Here is a 17,960-nt window from a genome sequence, read left to right on the forward strand (position 1 = left end):
ACCTGCTTATATTGCTCAGAAATATGGCGTGCACAAGTAAGGGATTTTCTGTATTAGATAGGGATCCACCATTCTCCAATTGCAGAGCAGCAGCAATACAAACATCCTGCACCTTCATTTCCTGAAGGTTCTTTCACCGCCTTCGGCTTTAGCTTAACGGCTGCAGCTGGTTTCAACTTCGGCTTTGTCGTGGTAGATACATACTTCACTTTGGCCTCTTCTTTTAGCTTGACCACAATTTTAATCTTCACAACAGTTGGCTTTTGATTTTGACCTTGGCCTTGACTTCATCTCGTAGGAACAGTGGCAACGGGAATCGCGGTCATAGATGAATCAAGAGTTCGTAAATCATGAGGCTACAAAACAATCTCAAACCACAAAAATGATAATAATGATAATGGTACTTGGGATTTTTTTCCTGGTCTCAATTTCATCCTTCCTCTTGCCAGTGCCTTGCTCGGGGTGTAACTTCTATGATCACCCATTTGAATGAAACCAACCTCAACAGAGAATGTTAAGATCTCATGCATCTGCTCCATAGTCCTTACAGCATCTTCCAGCTTCTCTGGCTTCTCCATATTCGTGGACTCCCTCATCAAGAGTGGCATAAAATTGCAGGCAATGATGGTGTCAACAATAGTGATCATGTTGATGATAGCAACATCAACAGTAACACATGGCTGTAGCGGCTTTTATATCTTTGTATTTCATTTTTACTTCAAATCTTCTTTTTTTCTATCCCTCTGGCCAGGGCTTCAACTCGCATTTCTTCGTCAATCTTCATCGATTGGGAGATACAATAGCAACAACCATGATAGTGGGCAAGGAAAGTAACAGGCAGCACTGGCAGTGGCGGCGTTAGTAGCAGCAGGAGGCAATGGTGCATAAAAAAAATCGCAGCATCAGACGGCATGGCAATAACGATGGTGAACGGCGGCAATATCAACGACGAACCCAGGCATGCTTGATGGCATTATCTCAGCCACTCAAGCATGCCCGGCGTTGAACAACAACAGTGGTGATGAACGACGGTAGGGCATGCTTGGCGGCATTATCTCAGCCATCCAAGCATGCCCGACGGTAGCGACAACGAGCAGCGGGCTTTTTATTGGGAGAAAAGATAACCTATTTTTTTCCTTCCTCTTTTTTCGATCCTCCTCTGAATTTTTTTTCTTTTCAATTTTTCTATTTTCTCTCTGATTTTTCCCTCTTTCCTTTTCGCCCCCATTTTAAAAGAAAACCTTCTCCTTCTTATCTTCAACCCTAACTCCTCCCGTAGAATCGTAGCATGAACCAAAACCACATGGGATAGGGATCATTCGAATAATTTTTATTTTTTTATTTTTTTATTTTTATCCTAACTCCTCCCGTAATCAGTAATGGAATCTGAAAACCAATGGGATAGGATCATTTTGTTTATTTGAATAATAATAAATTTTTTAGTTATTTTTAATTATTATTATTATTTTTACATGTTTTTAATAAATTTTAATTAATTTATTTATTTATTTATTATTATTATTATTCTAATCTTTTTATATCCATCTCCAGTATAATCATAATCGAGATCAAATTTAAAGCTAAATTTAAATTATCATTTATTATTTTATTTATTTATTTATTTATTTATTTATTTATATGTTTATTTATATATAATATATATTATATTTTTTTTAATTCTCGCCGACCCATATAATCTTAACCTCCTGACTAAATCAGAAGAAAATGATAAGATTAAATTTTAATTAATTTTAATATTTTTTTTTAATTTTTTTTATTGTTTTAACTAATATTTTTAATAAATTATTTTTTATTATTATTTTTTTTATATATATTTTTTATTAACTTAATTTTTTTTATTATATTATATTATTTTTTTTTATTTTTTTTTAAATAAAAAAATCCAATCCACCTCGGGATGTGTTTGGGCGTCTCGGGATGTGTGTTTGGGTGCTTCGGGATTCGCATTGCTTAGATGGCCTCGAGATTTACTCAAGTCACATAAAATTTAGGATTGCCTCGGGATGTGTATTTGGGCTATGCTAAAATTTGATATTGCCTCGAGGTATGTATTCTCAAGGGTAATCTTGTAATTTGCATTTTGCCTCGAGATATGATCTTAGTGGCTATTTTTGTAATTTTTTTTCCTTTTGTATTTGCCTCAAGATATGTTCTCAAGGGTAATTTTGTAATTTATATTTTGCCTCGAGATATGTGCTCCCGCTGATCTTGTGATTTTTGATATTTTAAATCGCCTTGAGATCTGTGCTCTATGCTAATCTTATGATTTGAATATTTTAGATTGTCTCGAGATCTGTGCTCTAGGCTGATCTTATGATTTGAATATTTTAGATCGCCTTGAGATCTGTGCTCTAGGCTGATCTTATGATTTGAATATTTTAGATCGCCTGAGATCCGCATGCTCTAGGGTACGATCTTATGAATTGAATATTTTAGATCGCCTCTAGATTTGTGCTCTAGGGTCGATATTATGATTTGAATATTTTTAGATCGCCTGAGATCGTGCTCTAGGTCGATCTTTATGATTTGAATATTTTAGATCGCCTCGAGATCCGCTGCTCTAGGTCGAACTTATGATTTGATATTTTTAGATCACCCCGAGATCCGTGGTCTCACCGATCTTATGAATTGAATATTTTAGATCGCCTCGAGATCCGTGGCTCTAGTCGATCTTATGATTTGAATATTTTAGATCGCCTCGAGATCCGTGCTCTCACCGATCTTCGATTCTAAATTTTTAGATTATTTCGAAAATGTCTTCTATACTTATCTTGAATACATCCAAATATAGTGAAATTTATTTGTTTTGACCACTGTTGTCCTAATTCGATTATGATTTAACTGTATGTAATTTATTTGATTTGAATTTGTACATGCAATTTTTTTACATAAACAGTCACTATTGACAGATAATGATTAGATTGTAGCATTAATTTTCTTGTAATTGTCTGGATATTCAGGACATTGAGTGGAAATATAATATGCAAATGTATGAAGGTTAATTATATATATCGTGATATAAAGGTGAATAAACCACATGCATTAAAAATAAAAAGATACAACAGTCATCTCACTAGCTATGGAACAAAAACAAATGCAAAATAAAAAAGGAGGAACAATGGAGGAAGCGAGCATTTAATTGAACGAGAATGCAACACTTTATTAATTATACTTTAGAAATTAAAGTGGTCGCAATCTTTATATATTTTGCTGTATAACAGGAAACTTGAATTATCACTTAAAAAATAAAGAATACAGAAAATTTGTTGGAGGCTGATAGATAAAATATGAGAGACCTTCCATTTGAGCAAACAAGCCCATATAAATAAAATAATGGTGTACACATGACTATGTATATACATATGTATAAATATAATGTACATGCATAAGTATTATTAGTACTCTAACAGAGGCCATATATATTAAAATGAAATGCATTAAGTTGTGGTTTATCCACTTTAATTAAAAAAAAAATTATTAAACTTTACATGCAATAATCAACGACCAAGTAGAATCTTTTATAAATGATGAGAATTTAAATTATGCATGGGTGAGAGTACATTTCTGAAAGTGTGAATAATGTTGTGTGCGAGTACCCATGTGTATACATGCCAGGAGTAGTTTAAGTTAACTAGAGGCTTTAAGCATAATTTTAGAATAAACCCTCTAATTTATTTAATAAAAATCAATTTTAATTTAGATTTTATTTTAATAAATATCTATTTAAAATTTTTCTTTATCTTTTTACATGCTACTAAACTTGTGATGAAGTGATTTTGTTGATATATTTAAAATTCGTGAGCAAAACTCTAAAAGAATATGAAAAAAATATATAATAACAATATAAAAACTAATTAAAAAAATAAATATTATATTAATTTTGAAAAAACAAATGTATAAAAAACCAATACTGAGGATAAGAATAGAATTTTGAAAATTTGTTTAGTTAGAGAATCCATCACACTGATTAATTTTAAAATTTAAAAGTTAATTAAGATTATATAACATTGACTAAATATTTGATTAAAATATTTTTATATTACAATAATTATGGGATGTTCTTCTAAATTTTAAATTTTTAAAATTATAATTATAAAACGGGGCCTTAAAAATATTAGAGGCATAAATAAATGCTTCATTAGCCTAACTTTTGAGCCCTCCCTCCTACTTGTTCCGTCAAAACTTATGCACATTTCTGCCTTTTTTAACGGCCTAACAACTTATTTTGATTTATCTACATGCGATAAAAAGTGAATTAAAGTGGCCGAGAAATGAGTACTTACTAATTAACCTTTTGAAGAATCAGCAGCTAAGCAGATCAGAGAGAAAATAAATAAGCTAAGTAAAGAGTGATATTGGCACGGCTCAATCAAAATCACACATATAATCATATATCCCCCATACTGTTTGTGCATGATTTTCTTGGATCTGACTGAACCATCCCAACATCACACTTTCTCGTATAGCTTAAAGCCTTAAACAGAAGAAGGCATTTGATCAGGTCCTGAAAGAGGAGCAAGTGATCAGAAGGGTGTGGAAATAGACTTGAAGAAATAGTAGGTGGCTAGGAAGGCAAGGAAAGGCATTTCGGCTGATCAGATGTCAATATCTTTGGGTTAGCAACTTAGCAGTTAGCACGAGAGAAATGTACGTTGGCAAATACTAAATAGGAATAGCAAGCTTAATTAGTTGTGAGTTGATATCACAGTACTGGTCTTACAGGATTCCACGCCTTGCACCAGAATATATATATGCTTACCCTCCAAATTAATGAATAAAAGATTTAAAAATTAATCAGTGGTGCTAAGCAAGAACAATTTTAGATAAGTAGTTTGGATGTATGGAAGAAGAACAGAGGCTGTGGCTTCCCAACATCTGCCAGCGGACATATATATATAGAAAAAGGATTATTAATTAGATGCTGCCACCAATTAAGATGAAGGTTATCTCTATCCCCACCATATCCACAAAAACAAAAGGAAAAAGATTGACAAACGAAGACACGCTGACGTTTATTTATGGAGGTTGTGGCTGGTGAAGGATGAGGTCTTGGACGGCAACCAAACACAAAAAGGGGTTTCACTGCCTCCTTCCATGGCCTCTCTGGCATGTCTTTAATAACCTAACAAATATTTATATAGATTTAGAACTTGAATGAAATCATGAAAATATATCAATGTTATCATAAAATTAAGCAGCAATGCATCCAACTCTTGACAAACTTGGACCTTGAATTGCATTGAGAATTAACAATAATGCCACAAAGTCTGAGTGAAGGCAATGCTTCTTAAAATAACAAGTGGTATCACAAAAACAAAAAAACAAAACAAAAAAAAAACAAAAGAAAGAAAGAAATCATATGCCCTGGTTTTTAACTGTCCTCTGAGCATTATAGAAAAATTGCAGGAAAAAAAGAAATATACAGTGTTGTCCTAAAATACAGATGGTTATGCTTGCCTTTATTAATCACAAGTTATGGCACTCTAAATCTTTGGCACAACTCTAATTTGACGAGATGAATTCATGTTTCCATTCTTTGATCTTTCCAACTTCAATTTTCCATTACATCAATGGCTGTCCGAAAAATGTAATCTTCATCTTCCAACTCCTCATGTAACATGCTAATTGTAAGCTCATTACGTTTCTCATCATGACAAGGCTCACTTTCTGGTGACCTCCTTCCCTGTATATACATAAAAATTCATGGAATAACAACAAGGACAAGTTATTAAGTGGGTCTCATTTCTCCTTAAAATAGTTTGGATTAGGTAAGCAGCATTATTGATTAAAAAAAACAGCAATAATTATCCAAACCTTCTTCAAAAAATAAAAGAAATAATGGAACCCATCCCCAAATGTGTCCCATTCAACAGACCAAGTGAATCCAGGGGACTCAAATAGTGGGCGTCTAAAATGTGGCTGAAAGAAGATGCAGACCAAGGCATTATTAGGTTCATTATGTCAGAAAAATGGATAGGGGATGCAAGAAAACAGATAGAATATTAGTTTTAGTACCTGTCCAAATGTTATAGAGATGAAAGTTCCTTGAGGTTTCAAAACCTTGTGAACACCTTCGAGCATTTTTATCACTTTGCTTACTGTTGCAGGGTTGGGATTCCATGGATCACCACTGTCCACGAACAAGACATCCTTAACATTGCAAAAGGATTCTGAATGAGCATCTTAATAAATATTAACCACCATTCAAAACACGCATAAGCGAAGTTTCACATTCACACAAAATTTCTCTTAAGACATCATAACATATTCATATTCATCTTCCTATCAGTGAAAAAACCTAAATCAGTATATCCACCTAAAGATGAGAGAAATATCTCCACACTAACATGTTGATAGAACATCAATTTCTAATGAATTCTCCTTCATTTTAGACCCAGAAAAAGGACCAAACACAAACAGAGCATCATAAAAAATATTTAAACATGTGAACAGGGATGCCGGCAATACAATGCAGTGAAATAACTTTGCTAATGTCACTAATACATGTGATCAATTATTATCTCTTTTAGGACTCAGCATACCATGGTTCCTTTCTCAATAACAAGATCAAAGCTTTGGCTGCTGAAAGGTAGTTCCAACATGTCAGCCTGGAGAACTTTGACGCCTGCCATCCCAAAAATCAGATTGCTTGTAAGTAAAACATAATGTTAATAGCTAAAGCAGTACATTTAGTTCACTTGATCAATCAACAGTTACCATGTAATCCAGAAACCAACAAGCGCTCGCGCATCCTGTTCACAGCGACATCAGAAAGATCAATGCAGGTGATGTCGGTGACGCCGTCCTTGAACAGCTCTTCGCAGAGACGCGAGTTCCCACAACCAAGCTCAAGAACCTACATAAAGATTTCAACTTTAGTTCAGATAACAAATCCGCAAACAATACAGACAACGGGTGTAGTTCAGTAGGACCAACGGAATAGGAGGGATGGATGTGGCGGCGAAGGAGGTGCTGGAAGTGAGAGTAATCCTTGAACCACTCGTAGTGCTCCTCCGATTTGAAACGTTCGTTCCTTTAGTAAAGATAGTCGGAAGAATAGATTAAGGTTAGGAATTCCTATTGATTTTAGTTGAAGAAAAGGGAGAAGAGAAGACTGCCCACTAACCAGTAGTGAGGATCTAGATAATCGGAAACAGTCCTCGGCGCCACCTCCCCATTGTCCTTGCCTCTCTCGCCGCCTTCCATCTCCATCTCCATCTCCATCTCTCGTCACTTGGGCAACCAGGCGAACTGGGTAGGGTTTCATTTAACTTTTTTTTTTTTTCCCATAAAAGAATTAAAATATAAATACGTTTTGTCATTATCTAATTGTATTTAATATATATATATATATATACACAGATACATAATATGTTACCCAAAAAAAATATATGTTACCGAAATAATTTTTACTCATTGAGTGCATATTTTTGCTTTTCCCCTTGGGGCTAGTATTTTTATTCTGTTTCTATTCAGTCTTTTTTTTTTTAATAAATATGATTTATCTATTTTTTTTAAGTATGTATATATATAGATATATGTTACCGAAATAATTTTTACTCATTGAGAGCATATTATGAGATGTATTGTAAAACAAATAATAATGATGGAGATATCTAGGATTTTCAGAGGAGAAAATATTTGGGCATATCTAGGATTTTCAAAGGAAAAAATATTTGGGCTTGTGTGAAATAGTATTTTTTTTGTGAAAAAAATTAATATTTTTTTTATTAACAACCATTGATGATAAGTAGTATTTGAAGACTATAATAGTAATATTCTCATATATACTCTTTTAATTTTTTACATTTCTAATAAATTTCTCCTCTAATTAAACAAAGTTTTCATTCTTATTCCATTTTGTGAAGTTTTTATTGTTATTTTTTTTTTAAATTTCATTCTCATTTTGCCATTCAAATGCTACTTGAGTCTTTGTAAGAGCATAGTGTGAGGAACGGTGAAATTAAAATTTAAAAAATTATAATAATTTAATGGATATTAGAAAGAAGTTTAATCTAAATGATAGGTTTTGTTGAAACTTTATAGTGAGACATTATTTATGTGAACACATGAAATATTTTTATTTTTATATTTTTTTGAAAAAAATGAATAAATTATAATTTATATTTAAAGGTTTTTTTCTAAAATATTTACAAATATAATTAAAACATGATTAACTCATAGTTTGATGTATGAGAGAGCAATGGTTATCAATGATATATCAAGCAATACTTAGTAAATCAATTATCCCAACAATAGAAAATTAGTAATTTATTTAAAAAAATAAAAAATAAAAAATTCAACTAAATCAAACAATAATTGAGAGTCTGTGGCTTGTCAAAATTTATTAAAAATTAAAGATAAAAAAAATTCTATTAAAGGCATATGCACAAGGAAAGAGAATGTTAAGGGTTGTTTGACATCATTTTTTATTTTTGTTTTTTTTATTTTGTTTTGTTGACAATTTTTTTAAAATAAAAATATATTTGAATACACTAATCCAAATATATTTTAGAAAAGCTAAGAACAAAAATATATTTGATTAGCGCAAAATTATTATGACATTTTTTAATATTTTTTTCAAATTCATATTTTTTTTTATTAATTTGTACAATATCAAGGACAAATATTAAAATTTTATAAATATTTTTTTCTTAAAATATATTTTTAGACAAATGGTATAAATATGTAAAAAATTATTATTTAATAAAAAAAGAACAGATAGAGACGGAGATAGGAGTAAAAGAGGTGCACGGTGAAAGAAGGAGTTTTAAAAATATTTAAAAAAATGAAAATATAAAAATGTTATTTCTATATTTTTTTAAATATGAAAATTGTTACCAAAATTTTGAAAACAAAATAATATATCAAATATTTTTTTACTAGTTTTGTTTAAATATGAAATTAAAAAAAAATTAAGAATAGGAAACAGTGCAAAAGGATACCTAATAAATATTAAAGTGTGTTATTTTGGTCATTTTAGTTCAGTAAAGTTAAGCGACAGTCAGAGTTGGGTTTACAACGAAAGAATCAAAGAACCTTTTTCTGCTCTCTTTACTTGAAACAGGAATTTGCTGCTTTGGATACTGTTATGGTTGATAAACAAGTTATTGTGTGCAGTGACTCTAGATAGATAGATTGTTAGATAGATAGTTGGTACTTGGTGGTTGATTACGAACGCCGATCACTCTCTCCCTCTCTTTTTTTCTATGTACTTCTTGTCAGGTTGTTGTCAAACCTTTTTTCTTTACTTTTGTCAGGGCTGCCATCAGTGATGAGGCCCAGTACTCAAGTGAGCGCGGTTCACTCTCTCATCTCTCTCTTTCTCTCTTTTTTTTTTTTTTTCAACTTTATTTGTTTCCCCCCAAGTTTTGAGTTATTGGCTATTTGGTAAATATGTATAGTATCATGCTGTACCATATAAATAATATGTTATTTGTCTTAGCACCAATGACTAATCAAAATTAACATTATATTTAATTTAAAAAGCCCTTTGAACGTACTGAATTGGAATTGCATGCAACTGGATGAAGTTTTAGCTGGCTAGCTAGTTGAATATAATATATATATATCCAATCCAATATTCTATTCAGATCTACTCTTGAGGAAATTTCAATGCAGATGAAACATCAAAGATTGAAACAAACATGCACTGAGAGCATTGGCAAGTGGGAAAATGGTCCATTCAAAAAGACTATAAAGGCAAGAGTTGATGGCATGGGGGACTGGTGTACCGCCATTTAATACAGGGTTATATGGTACTGGCCTGTTCCAAATGCATTGTATGAATGTGTATATGCCTCTCGCCAATCAATCAATCAATCAACCACCCTTTCAAGCATTGATTGGTGACTCATCAATCATTCAAGAAAACAATAGCAATAACAATAACGAGAACAAGAACGAGTTACAAAATAAAGGAAGAACACCACAAACACACACCCAAATGTGCACACACACACTGACACACACACAGATATATATATATATATATATATATATATATATTAAAATGTGAATAATCTACTTATAAGTCTGTAACCAGTAAGTAACCATCCTTTCAATACCAATATGTATGTGTTCTTAAATTTACAATGAAAGAAGAAAGATGAAGATCCTGCAAAAACTAAGCACCTATATTACACATTCCTATGAAATTTTTGTTGGCACTATATATATATATTATCACGACATTGTGGTAAAAATGTAAAAATACAAGGATAAATTGGTTAAAAGGAGGGGAGAGACTCAGCATCATGACTTCTTAACTTGAGAGAATATCATCGATCTTTGCCTGGCCTTGAAATAATATATTCCCTTTGAAAAGTATTATTCTATCAGAACTTGGTTTCCTTACGTCCTAATAATAATAATAATAATGATGATGATGATGATAATTAAGCGCCAAAGTCTCTGATGGAAAACCGGTTGGTCTCTGGAGCAGAGGAAGTGTTGCTGGTGTGCCGAAGGCCGAGAGTGAGTGAGACATCGCCGGCAGTACCGAACCTCATGCGCGTGGCTGAAGGACCCAGCGCGCTGGCTACGCCGTAGTCAGCCATGCGGAACACGTCGTCCCCTGGACCACCAACGTGAGGGTCAGGACCAACAAAAGGCTCAGTGGCAGCGAGGATGGCGTCGTCGGTGCTGGATTGGTGGGACATTGCAGACGCGGATGCTGCGTTTCGTTGGTGCATGGAGATGGAGGTTGGTCCCAGAGAGGAGTCGTTTTCTGGTGCATTGTTTTCAGCTCTCTGATGCTGATGCTGATGCTGTTGCTGTTGCTGCTGCTGCTGCTGCTGCTGCTGCTGTTGATGTTGTTGCGTTGGTGATTGTGCTGTTTGGTGGCTTCCTTCACCTTGTTCTCTGCCTTCACCCTCTTCCTTGTATTCTTGTTGGTACATCTCCTCCACCATTGGCTTCCATAACCTCACCCTTGCGTTTATGAACCAGTTTGACACCTGGAAATTAATTATTAACACATTTAACCATCTCATTATTGATCATTCTCAGGCTCATATATTATTAATATATATTATTATATACAGTGTAGCCATGCATGCAACAACTCATCAAGTTTTTGTTTTTCAATATTAATGTATAGTAATTAATGAACCATAAAGGAGACGAGAAAGCAAAAACAAACTCTATATATCTTACAAGTAGGCATATATGACTATGCTATGTGTGTATATTATGTACATATACAAATATAATTTATTTGTATTCAGTCTATATATTGTGGTCCCCTAATGAACTACCAGTTGTACATGCAGCTTTACCTCCATTACTACTGTGTAGGTTAGCTGATGTTGGGCATTAATGTTTAGAAAGAGTCTGTGTGTCTGTGTGTTATTATAGACAACATATAATAAATGGACTTCAAATTGCTATTTACTCAGTTCGAAACTTGAAAGCAACAAGGAGAAGAGGAAAAGATGAAGGCTCTTTTATTGAGGAGAGGAAGAAGGACCTGATTTCTTGATAAACCTGTCTGCCTTGCCAACAAATGTTTGTCTGCATCACTTGGGTACCTGAAGGGATAAAAAAAAAAAAAAGGGACAAAATGAAATCAGTTCGGCCCAGAAATTCATAAAATAGACCACAAGCTATATATGAATCATGAACTGAATATTGATTATCTTAAGCAATGAGAAAAATTACTCCTTATAATAAGCATGGTTTTTAAAAATGTGTGTGCTTTAACTGTTTTGTTTCCATGTTGCATCATTAATAAAAAGAATAGAACAAAGATAGAGGCTTTTGCTCAGCTTTTACTCTAAAAGATGATGCGAAAGGACAATGCAATGCGGATCTTTTGATAAAGGCAAAACCGATTTACAGAAAGTGTTCTTGACTTGCTGTTTATGATCATCATATTAATGCTTTCATGTCAAACCCAAGAAAGTAACAAGACAGGCCTAATGATGCCCCTTCTAAACGTCACTCCTTCAAGGACTCCAAAAGATAAAATAAATTTTGAATTAGAGTGAAAGATCGATATATACTAGCATAATGCTGCTCTGCTACATAGACATATTCTTGTTGGATGGGAAGTTCATTACTTCAAGGCAAACTACATGCACCTAACTTATAAGGAGGAGTTGGAAACAAGCATTTCAATTTTAGTGCAGGTTCTGAGATCAGTATGTCATTCAAAGAAGTTTTGTTTCTTTTTATATATTGTCAAAAGTCATTCATTATTATGGATATAGAGAGAGAGTGAGAGAGAGAGAGAGAGAGAAATGTTAATCCTTTTTTAAGTTTAAGAGAGTGACAAAATATTTAGTAAGCAAAAACACACTTACGGATGAAGGAAGTGCTCAAAGAGCCATGCTCTCAAGATATTGACAGAACGTTCCGGCAATCCCCTTTGAGGTCTCCAAGCTTCTTGCTCCATCATGCCCATCTGATGGAATGCTCTCTGCTGCCTTAAGCTCTGATCAAGTAACTTAAGCCTCGGTGTCTCTCCCTTGGTGATGCCTGACGTGCCACCACCATCCTTCTCACCAAGAAGCTCGCATGTCTGCTTCAGCTGCACAGCAATGGCATCCTTGAGGCACCGGAAGTGGCGGGACATGGCCTTCTGAGCGAGGGCAGTGTACGGTGTCGCCGCACCAAAACCCATCACGGCGTCGAATGAGTTGACCACCATTTGCATCTGATCACAGTAATGGTTGTACCTTCTGTCCACCTGTGAACGTGTCAATATATATATATATATATATATACATATAAGATTATAAGAAGAAGAATAAGAAAAATGTGTACGCGTGGCTGATACAAAACTATTCTCTTCAGTTACAAAACTGTAATAATTAACTAGATCCTTTAATTTAATGTATGTCTTGTATAGCCCAGATCGAGTTACTATTTCAATGTGACACAGAGAGAAAGGAATTGAAGGAGTAAAAACCTAGTAACCGAACCCAAACAAGAAGAGGACCAGTAAATGCTCCGAATCCAGTACAATAATTAATGGGTGCTTTTGTATTATGTGTGGCATGTTCAATAATGCGAGATTGGAGAGAAAACAAAAGGAAGAGAACCCACTGCAAGGCGATGGAGGAACACTTTTCTTTTGAAGACGGGAAGGAATGGTGATGAGAAGGAACAAAACACATGGTGCTTCTGCATGTGGCTACTGTCTCGTAGAGGAAACCTAACCTAACATAAATAACATGGCTGCAAGTCCCCATGAAAGATAGATAGACTGCCATAGGTATAGTAATAGGCATAGGAATACGCATACGCATAGGCAGGCCAAGAAGAAACTCAATAGTAACTCACTCTCTGTGGTTCTATCCCAAAAAGACACACGCAATAGTGCTAAACTATAGAAACAGTTATGAATAAAGAAATGATATATGGAAAGGTAGCAAAACCTTTGCAGATATGATGACAGCGCCCAATATAGCACCAATGAATGAAGAAGGTATCGAGGGATTTCACAGCAGTGGAATGATTGCGTGGAGGAGCATCATGGTATTAATGTTCACATTATGTTCATATTGTAATTGGCTGCTAGCTTATTAAAAAAATTCGAGAGCAAAGGTCAACTGACAAAGAGGAATCAATTATACGATGGATTACTGTGAGCTGGGGGCGAATGAGATCTCTTGGGGATTGGAGCTTACTATATAGCCTACCGCACACAGTACAACCAACTGACCTATAAATAAATAAATATATATATATATATTTTATTGAGGGATTTATCATTTATATAGACACAAGGGCGATTTCTTCAAATCGAAGGACGTCGTTTCTCATTGGAGTCATCACATAACACTAGTATTCTAAAGCCACCCTTCTCTATAGAAAAACACCAAAAGTACAACGAACACCATCAAGAAAACGACGTGAGATCAACTCAACAACCCTTTCTTAATTTCTACCTATGTAAAGATCCACAACCTCCGTTTTTAGCAGCCGGCCACCCATGCCGGAATTCTACTAACTATGAACTTAGAAATGCAGCTAGTGTGCCTTGTGAGACCACAAAGAAAAGTAATCAGAGGTGGGCCTAGGCCTAGAGAGAGAGAGAGAGAGGAGAGTGCAGTAGAGTACTATAGAGTAAAAGATAAAGAACGGAGACTGAGGAGAAAAAGAAAAGTATGTGGAGAGAGAGAGAGAGAGATAGAGAGAGAGAGAGAGAGAGGAAGAGAAACTTAGTACAGACCTCATCAAGCATGGAGAGGAGTTTAGCCTTCTTCCTCTGCTGCTCAAACCTATCTGCAGGAGATAAGGGCGGAGGAACATCCTTTGAAGAAGAGGAGGAAGCACCAGCACCAGCTACTGCAGCGCCGGCACTAGAACTGGGATTATTAGGGTTTGAAGAAGCATGGTGATGCCTTCCTATCCTGCTGCCCTTGAGCTGGCCCCTTCCCACACTGCAGAACTCTTCAAGCAGCTCTTGAGCAGGCCTGGCGTACTTTGAGCTCCTGAGCACGTTCACTACCCCCATCGGACCGTAGCCCATGTGCACCTGTTGACCATGCCCATGACCACTCGCCTGACCATGGGATTGCAAGTGCAATGAAGAAGTGTGGTGGTGTTGATGATGGCTTTGCTGCTGCTGCTGCTGTTGTTGTTGTTGTTGTTGTGACTGCGGCTGCTGTTGCTGCTGCTGCTGGTTATTGAAATACAACACCCCATCTCTCATTCTTAACTCCTCAGCCTTGGCCATCTCAAACTGTTGGAGATTGGATGCTAACGATAAGGATAAACCTTGGCCTTCGACTATTCCTCTTCCAAATGATGTCTCCCCAAAAGATGCAGTCTGGAAAGTATGGTGATGGTGGAGAGCTTGTTGAGGAGCTGGGGGAGGTGGTGAGGGTGACCTTGTATGTTGTGCCTGGCCTGTCGGTGGGCTCATCAAAAACAGCTGCATGGCCGCTGCCGAGTCGGCATTCAATCCTGGTAGAGCATGCTGCTGCTGCTGCTGCTGCTGCTGCGACTGCTGACTACTGTCATGCGGGTGTTTAGGAGTTGTGTCACCTAAGGGATTCACACTGCTACTACTGCCCATCACCATGCCTTGCCGTGTGGCCCCGTACCAATCCCCGGCGAAGCCGCTGATTGTAGCCTGTCTCTGAGGAAGACGAAAGTTGGCAGGGATTTGGTTAGCCAGAAGTTCAGTGGCAGATGGCGCTTGTGTTGGAAAATTGAACATCTCCGACAGCATGTTGCCGGCCCCGGTTGTCTCGTAGATGGCGGGGTCTTCTCCTTCTTCTAACGGAGTTACCAGAGGGTGGCCGGCAGGATCAAAGCCGTGCGGAACCCTCAGCTTTTCCCTCCGGCTTTGCTGCGCGATATGATGTTGCTGCTGTTGTTGGTCTTGGCTTCCGGACCTATCAAACCCATCTGAGAAGCTGAAGATGCCCTGATGGAAGCCCTGGGACATAGAACTCAAGGAACTAAAACCGTTGTCAGGCTTAGTTGGGCAGAGAAGAGAGCAGCAAGTTGGATGTGACGCTGGCCTTGCTATTCCCATGCCAGCATCGTCCTTCTCATAGGTTGCTAACTTCTTTTTTCTTCTTCTTCTTCTTCTTCTTCTTCTTCTTATTTGATCTTCTCCGATGCTAACAACTGTCGGCATCAACCCCCACCGATCAAAACAAAAGAAAACCAAATCAAGATTAGAAACAACTTTTTTATTTTCATGAAATTCAAAATTTTGATTGAAAGAAACAGGAGGAACATATTAAGGAATGGAAGGCTGCTTTCTACCCTTTGCTCTATCTCTCTCTCTCTCTACTGGTGGTGGTGGTGTTGCTGTTGTTTGGGTTGTTTTAGGTTTGTTACCTAGGTTGTCCTGGTGAAAGAGGGTATCTAGCTAGGCCATGAAGACATCACTGTCTTCCTGTGGGACTGAAAGCTTCTCCCACCTCTCCACCATCTCTATCTTTCTTGTCACCCTCTTCCCTCTCAATCTCTCTCTTCTTCTTCTTCTCCTCCTTCTCTCCACAGTACCACTCTCCCTCTCCTACAATCGCCTTCCAAAAGGAAAGAGAAGAGAATAGAAGGAAAAAAATTAAAAACAGAACAAAACAATTGAAAGAGAGAAAAAAATAATGATAATAATAAAGGAATGGAGGCTGGAATCAGACAGACCAAAGAGAAACGGTCGCTATAGCTATACCTCTTTTTCTTTCTCCTTCTATACCACCTCTCTCTCTCTCTCTCTCTCTTCTCCCCCTTTCTCCTCCAAGACCTGCCAATATTTTTCTATTTTCTTGCCTCCCTGGTTATAATATCACTATATATATTGTATAGCTAATGTCTGCAATGAGAGGAAGAGGAGAAAAAGGAAAAATACAAAAAGAGGAGACCTCCCTCTATTTTTTTCTATATTTTTTAATACTTGAAAATGACTCCGTCTCCGAATGGTTACATGACTTGAAGGACTCTTTCGTCCATTCCTGAACCTAAAAGACGAGGTCCCATCTCTCCACCTCTTTATTAAAACTCAGGTGGGTGGCAACCTTTTTTTTTTAAAAAAATTAATTTAGTCCTTCTCCTTTTTCTTTAATAATTTGTAATAGTAAATAAGATGATGATGTTGACCAGAAAAATAGGATTAGCAGCGCCAGTAGTGATTGATTAATTAGATTAATAAAAAAAAAAAATAAAAATCAAATTGAAAAATGAATAATAAATAAAATATTGATGGAAGAAAGGGCATTGATGTAAAAATGGGTGCAGTTGTAAGGAAGGAAGGAAGGGTGGAAGGGTAAGAGAGGGCCAGCTTAAAAAGGAGGAGATAAGGTTTGTGTGCCCCAAACCACCACCTTAAAAGGGCCTGCGCACCTTGGCTTTTAAGGAGATGATTTGATCTGGATGTCAACCACAGCCATCGGATCAGCGTCCAATGGCTATTCTTTTGTGGTCCTCACTCCAGCTCTGTCGGCTGCTCAACTCGCCCGCCAATCTCATGCCTTCTCTTCTCCACCATAATATATTTATTGGACCAATTTGATTTTGACCTCACACCCACTCATTGCACATTGCACATTGCACATTGCACATTGCACATACTACACTCACACACACCACTGCAGTGCCACACACTATTAATTACTTGCTTCCCTTTTATTACTACTACTCGATCTATAACGAACGCACACACACACACACACATATATATATATATAGTACGTATTATATATACATGCAATATATATATACCATACAGTACTATGTACTGTACCCATGCATGACCCATGCATGTAAATTCTAATCAAAATCGAACCTACATAATATGTACACATGTACATAAAGACATACACACATGCAAAAAAAAACTAACTGACTAATCAAGTTGCTAGCTCACAGGTGAAAGAAAAGACTTATAATGCATCGTAACAGGAGAGAACGGAACGGAACGGAACAGAACGGAATTGGGGTGGTGGGGGGGTGAGCAATGGCACCATCACGTGGCGGAGGGGACCGAGTAGAGTAGGCACGTCGGAGGGAGAGAAGATGGTCACATGTAACTGCCCCCAGGCGTGGGAGGTTGGAAATAAGTCAAGAAATGGTTTATAGCGCAGGTGATTAATTTACACCATATGTTTCTCATCTAATATAATGCATCCATCTGTTTATCTAACCATCCACATCTCTATCTATCATATCAATCCATGTCTCTTTTCTCATCTTCACCTTTCTGGTGTCCCACGAGAACCTATTGCCTTCTACCTTACTTTATTTACTCCTCTTCCTCTTCCTCTTCCTCTTCCTCATCATCATCATCTCCTCTCCCCAATCACAAACCATTATATTATATATATATATATATATATAGATAGATATTACTAGGACGGTGAAATATCTCAACTGCAAAACAGATTGACAGGTGACCTGCCCAACTCGTGTGTTTCCTTTTGAGCTGATGATGATGATGACGTCACATGAACCTCACTCACTATAACTCCTGTACC

The 17,960-nt window shown here is 36.2% G+C and overlaps 2 protein-coding genes across 4 annotated transcripts; both read right to left on the bottom strand.

The window, feature by feature from the left end:
* Positions 1-5,234: 5,234 nt before the first annotated feature.
* Positions 5,235-7,275, bottom strand: LOC120274514 (EEF1A lysine methyltransferase 4). Its single transcript, XM_039281060.1, has 7 exons — positions 7,148-7,275; positions 6,958-7,054; positions 6,739-6,877; positions 6,564-6,646; positions 6,037-6,171; positions 5,836-5,940; positions 5,235-5,704 (listed from the first exon to the last, which is right to left on the bottom strand). Exons 1-7 carry the CDS (start codon positions 7,243-7,245, stop codon positions 5,573-5,575), a joined length of 789 nt encoding a protein of 262 aa, XP_039136994.1. The 5' UTR covers positions 7,246-7,275; the 3' UTR covers positions 5,235-5,572.
* A 3,081-nt stretch (positions 7,276-10,356) lies between these two features.
* Positions 10,357-16,412, bottom strand: LOC120274690 (BEL1-like homeodomain protein 4). 3 transcript variants are annotated; one of them, XM_039281219.1, is made up of 6 exons: positions 16,163-16,412; positions 15,826-16,016; positions 14,201-15,609; positions 12,327-12,712; positions 11,492-11,552; positions 10,357-10,979 (listed from the first exon to the last, which is right to left on the bottom strand). In XM_039281219.1, exons 3-6 carry the CDS (start codon positions 15,512-15,514, stop codon positions 10,419-10,421), a joined length of 2,322 nt encoding a protein of 773 aa, XP_039137153.1. In that variant the 5' UTR covers positions 15,515-15,609; positions 15,826-16,016; positions 16,163-16,412; the 3' UTR covers positions 10,357-10,418. The 3 variants fall into 3 exon arrangements, with proteins under 3 accessions (XP_039137153.1, XP_039137152.1, XP_039137154.1); XM_039281218.1 differs by having other exon boundaries at positions 15,751-16,016; XM_039281220.1 differs by lacking the exon at positions 15,826-16,016.
* Between the last annotated feature and the right edge of the window lie 1,548 nt (positions 16,413-17,960).

This window comes from Dioscorea cayenensis, chromosome 13 (assembly GCF_009730915.1).
Source record: "Dioscorea cayenensis subsp. rotundata cultivar TDr96_F1 chromosome 13, TDr96_F1_v2_PseudoChromosome.rev07_lg8_w22 25.fasta, whole genome shotgun sequence".
NCBI lineage: Eukaryota > Viridiplantae > Streptophyta > Magnoliopsida > Dioscoreales > Dioscoreaceae > Dioscorea > Dioscorea cayenensis.